The sequence below is a fragment of the Austrofundulus limnaeus genome, unplaced genomic scaffold (assembly GCF_001266775.1).
Source record: "Austrofundulus limnaeus strain Quisiro unplaced genomic scaffold, Austrofundulus_limnaeus-1.0 Scaffold72, whole genome shotgun sequence".
NCBI classification, from domain to species: Eukaryota; Metazoa; Chordata; class Actinopteri; order Cyprinodontiformes; family Rivulidae; genus Austrofundulus; species Austrofundulus limnaeus.
In genome coordinates, this window is record NW_013952474.1 from 1,619,949 (window position 1) to 1,625,079 (window position 5,131).

Genomic DNA, 5,131 nt, shown 5'->3' on the forward strand with positions numbered 1-5,131 from the left:
ATTCTACACCAAACAAAGCAAACACTTTAGTTCCCCTCAGCTGTGGGGGTAAACCTTATCTCAGACAGCTGCAGTAGAAACGAGAGGTGCAGGTATGGCAAGCAGTTGTATCATGTAAGTGACACTTTGAAAAGTGCTGTTCTTTATATTCAACAACGCTGATATCAAACCTAACTTTTTTCACGCTAACACTCAGGTAGATGAGAAGTTTGAGTGTTTCACGTCCTAGAAAGATACTGCGCAGTTCTGTTGCTTTTTATTGTGCTTTAAATCAAAGTAAGATTAATTTTAGTAAWATCTTCTTAAGATATGCCTTTCGGGAGTTTGTCCTTGCTTCTGGAGGAGTTATTGTGTGTAAGTGATTAAGAAGTAGCGATTGTTTCTTTTTCTTTTTGCACTGAACCTGTACCGAAACGTGACTGAAGTGTGCTGTTACACCCCCAGTGTTTTCCTAATTCTTGAGTGATTGTCCTAAAGTTAGAGGAATGAAAGACAGATATTAAATTTTTCCTGACTGTACATGAAATTGATCACAGGTGGGATAATTTGAATGTTTATTTATTTAAATTGTTGTCAAATTAAAAAAAGACTTGCTTAATGGAACTTGTTGGTCAGGTTCCTGAACCCGTGGGCTGGGCCCTGATGCCAGTTTCACCGATTGGAGAACTTTTRGGATGGCTCTTTGCGTTGGAGCTGCCCAACAGCCAAGCAGGTTTTAAAGTCACAGGTGAGCTTGTTTTTTTAACTGTACATTAACTAATCTGCTGTCTTGGACATCTTGACTGAACATCTGCAGGGACACAAGCTCCTCTGTCTTGAGGACATTCTGTGTCTTCCTGAGTGTTTTTAGTCGCTCAGCCAGCTGTTTTGTCTCTGGGGGACATGATGCAATACGAGGCTTCCACCTCCAGTCTCTAATAGGAAACAGCTGCGTTTGTGTCTGAAAACAGATTTTCCACTTTTTCCCTCTTGCGACTGCTGCACCATTGTGGTATGAAAGTGTAGCACGATCATCCGAACCACTGAGTGGCTGATTCGTTGAGTCGTTGTGTTACCAGGTGCTGAGTTCAGCCGTCATGTRGAGGTGCTGTTTAACCCTGGAAACCAGCGCCTGTCAATCGTTCAAARGGGCCACGGCCTCGACGAGCACAACCACCTCCGAGTGGATACTGTCATCAATGGAAACGTGCCTTTGCTGCCGCCTGGAGCTGAAGTTACCATGGAGCCCTTCAAGGAGATCTACCAGTACTACCCATCGGGTACACAGAGTACCAATACTCCAGACGTCCCTGAAAACTGAGGTCTCAAACGTGTCTCACTCTCTCTCTGTTTGCTTCTCCCAGTCATCACCTCCACCTCTGTGAGGGAGTTTACGGTGGTTTCAGCAGAGCGAGGCTCCGAGTCCTTCACCTTCCACCTGAAACAGAACATCACCTACCGCGACTGTCGCCACCACAACCGCGCCGGCGTCCCAGAGACCCTGCAGATCACCATGGAGAGGGTGTTTGTGATGTATGTCAAGGAGGAGCGGATACTGAGATACGCCATCACTAATAAGATCAGTCAAGTGGGAGGTGGGTGACCAGATTTTCTGACCTCTTGCCCCTCTACCCCGTCTCTGTGTTTTACATCTTCACACTGAGGGGAGGGGTGCCCCAACCTTATGTGTTTTAGTGGGCAACGATGTAGGACTACCAAGGATTTTTCTTTTTTTGAATGCTTATAAGGCARTCACAGCATTGAGGTTTATTTTTTTATGTTCATTTTGTGGCATCTATCTCATTTTGTTTGTGTTATTTCAACAATTTATGTYTCAGCATGTTCAGCTCCTTCAGGACATTCCAGCTATGAGTTTTGGTATTTCAGCAATTTATACTTTTTGAGATATTTAGCATTTTCTGCCATTTTTTGCTATTAATATTAATTAATGTGTCTGTCTTCAACATCCTTAAAACCCTTTAAAGTGTTTATAGATCTTCACCGCACTATTCACCTTTTGTTCTGGTTCAGTTTTTTTATCTTCTTTATGCTAATTTCAAATTCCTTCAAGTAGGGCTGGGTGGTATGACCTCAAATTCATATCACAGTATAAAATGAACCCCTTCACGGTAATGTATATATCGCGGTAGAAAATGATCATAAAAATTTAAGATAATGTCATTTTTAGAGGTTTTTTTTGCAGAAAACTGTAATCTTTATTAAACCCAGCATTTTTGTTTTAATATCTGCCTGCTAAACAATGAGCTTCTGCCTGCTGAACTTATCAGCTGCTGCTCTGCTCCACTCTCATCTTCATCATCTTCATCATCAGAGCTGAAGCCAACTTAAAATTAGCAAGATGGGTTTATGACTGAACAAACGTCCACGTCTTTTTTATCATCTCTGTGGGTAACAATACATAAAAAACTTTTTTTTCTCCCAAAACACGGGTGTGAAAAAACTACGGTTGTTAAAGCTTCGCGCTGCACGACGTGCAGCGGGAGGAGAGGAGAGGAGAGGAGAGGAGAGGAGAGGAGGGGGGGGAGGAAATGATCCTGCGACATGACGTAACTTTTCTACAGCGGGAGGAGGAAATTTTGAGGATTTATTCTCTCTATACGTGTTTTAAAACACTATAATTTCTTCATTATATTTTGAACTCCTGCTCAGTTGTCTCTGCACTCGCAGCCCTGCTGACACAGGTGCGATGATGTAATGACGACAGGACAGTAGAGGGTAAATTTCTACCGTAGGCCAACTTCACACCGTTTCTGCCGTCTACAGCATATACGCGCAGCCCTACCTTCAGGTACTTTTTTGCACATTTTAGCTGTTTTCAGCTCTTTCAACTAATCTTCAACTCCTTTCAACTTCTTTTGTTTTTGTCTTTTGACTTCTTGCAGTTAATTTAAGCTTTTTATGCTCCTTTCAGCTCCTTTATCGTTATTCTGCTGTTTTCACATTTTTCTGCCTTTTCAACTAGTATTTAGTTGTTTTTTTGCTAAATTGAGTTTTATTTAGATATATTTATTTTAGTGGTCTTTTCAGCTTTTTTGCCTAATTTAGCAAATACATTATGTGTTCGTTCAATGATGACCTCTACTGCAAGGTTGCAAAATAAAAGATAAAGGTCACAGGTTATTTTTGGGTCATTTTTCTTCTTGTTTGACTTTTTTTGTTTAAATTTCAGCTTTATTCTTTTTTATATTTTCTTTATAAATTCACCTCTGTTTTGCTTCTTGCACCTCTTTCTGGTAGTTTCAACTTTTTCCTGCGTTTTAAGCTACTTTTTTGCAAATAGTTACAGTAGTTTTCTGCTAAAGTTAGTTAAATTTCTGCTCTGTTCAGCTGTTTTAAAATATTTTTGCTGTTTTCCTATTGATTTTTCACTTTTGATTTCATGCTCTCCGCAAACGTCAGCTGTTCAAATTGAACTCACATGAACAGATTTGCCAATAAACCTTTTCAGCTTGACTTCAGCTTTTAGCAAAACTCTTTCAGCATTAAGCATTCACACCAAATTCTCTAGTTTGACATTCAGTTTGTTTATTGGTCAACAAACATCTAGTTTAGTGTGTTGCCATGTGTTCCATTCAGTGTCTTTATTGGCAAGCTTAAACATTAACCTTGTATATCAGTGTTTATTGCAGTTAGATGAAACATTACACCTGAAAAGTTGCACTGACGTCAAATCAGAGACGGAGGTAGGTGTAGGAGTACAAAATAAGATTCAGCCTCAATGCCGGGAGTTTGCACTTAGCTTTAAARAAAGATTTTTCCTTGTTCTGTTACAAGTACTGCTTGGAGAATGTGTTTGGAATGAGTCTCAGCCACTGTCACACCAAATTTTAGCTCACTACTTATCTCAGCTGTAGCCTTTCATGGTGGCACTGGCACGTGATAACACTAAGAATAACAGTCCAGCGTAAAATGTTGGGATCTTTATCRGTTTGTCTGAAACTTTGGTACTAATTTATGAGGTGCTGCTACACATGTTCATTATTCAGACTGATCTGAGATTTACCGTCAACAAAACGTGACTTAAAGGTTGGACTCCAGAGTCACGTCTGAAGGAGGGTCTGTCAGTTTGGACCACCATCAGGTTATGGCATTGATTGAATTTATGCCAATAATATGGAGCTCATTATGTCTGAGTGGCTGCCTAAATCCATTCCAGACTAATTTCATCTGGTTTTAAGTGGCGAATCACACCGCAGGCTGTGAAAATGTGTTTTTTCCCTCTTGGAGAGCACAGAGTAACACCCAGACTGGTAATTGTTGCAGCTCAGCTGCAGAAACCACAGTGAAAGCACGAATCAGGGTTGGATAGACCCACAATAAATGAACTCTAAACCCACAACAATTTATTTAACCACATATGTCACTTGTCTATCAGAGGCTAAAGACAACTTTTGTCAACTTTATTTTTTAACTCGATAATCATCAGACTCTGTATTTACAGCTGTGATCAGAAAAACAAAAACATCCGAACCAGGATGATTGTAAAACTTTTGTTTAAAAAACAATTTAGTCTGCAGTTTTATTCTAAATTAGAAACTGAACATTTGAGAGAAACTAAAAATATCATAAAGAACTAGAACAGACAGATCCTGCAACATCTTAAGATWAAACGTGCAGTGACTCATGACCCTGGCTTTTGCTAAAGTACTGTACAAATGCTTCTTATAAGGCCGTTAATTATTTCTCTAGATTTTCTCAAGACCCCCCACTTGGTGTTTTAACCTCAAGTAGCCTAGCGTTAACATTAAGAACCACCAGGTTAGAATAGTTTTACCACTTTGGACCTACACACCAACTTGACTCTGTGACTAACCTTAAAAATAAATCCTAGAGGTGAATGTTTCTCTTATTCTCTGAGTGAGTTTTATCACAACAGCATTTCATCAACCCTTCTTGCTGACCCTGATCTGGAAACATGCCATGTTTGCTTTTGTCATCCGTTTGTCTTTATCAACTCGTTGTGAGGCGACAAGATTTCTGAAGGTGAAATGTAAAAAAATAAATAAAAAATTCGGAACAAAAAAAGCTTTTGATCGCAGGCCATGTTTCTGTCATGTGAACATCAGCATCCTGATTAAAAAGGTTACGATGATATCTCTCTCTCTCTCTCGCTCTCTCTCTCTCTCTCTCT

General features: G+C 39.8%; 1 protein-coding gene across 1 annotated transcript in view; it reads left to right on the top strand.

Annotated features, from left to right (window-relative positions):
- Positions 1 to 5,131, top strand: part of nid2a (nidogen 2a (osteonidogen)) — a gene marked incomplete at its 5' end in the record, with an annotated part of 74,313 nt that overhangs the window by 27,637 nt on the left and 41,545 nt on the right. Inside the window, 3 exon segments of the mRNA XM_014010719.1 lie at positions 616 to 727; positions 1,059 to 1,259; positions 1,344 to 1,574. Of these exon segments, the coding sequence (XP_013866173.1) occupies positions 616 to 727; positions 1,059 to 1,259; positions 1,344 to 1,574 (544 nt within the window).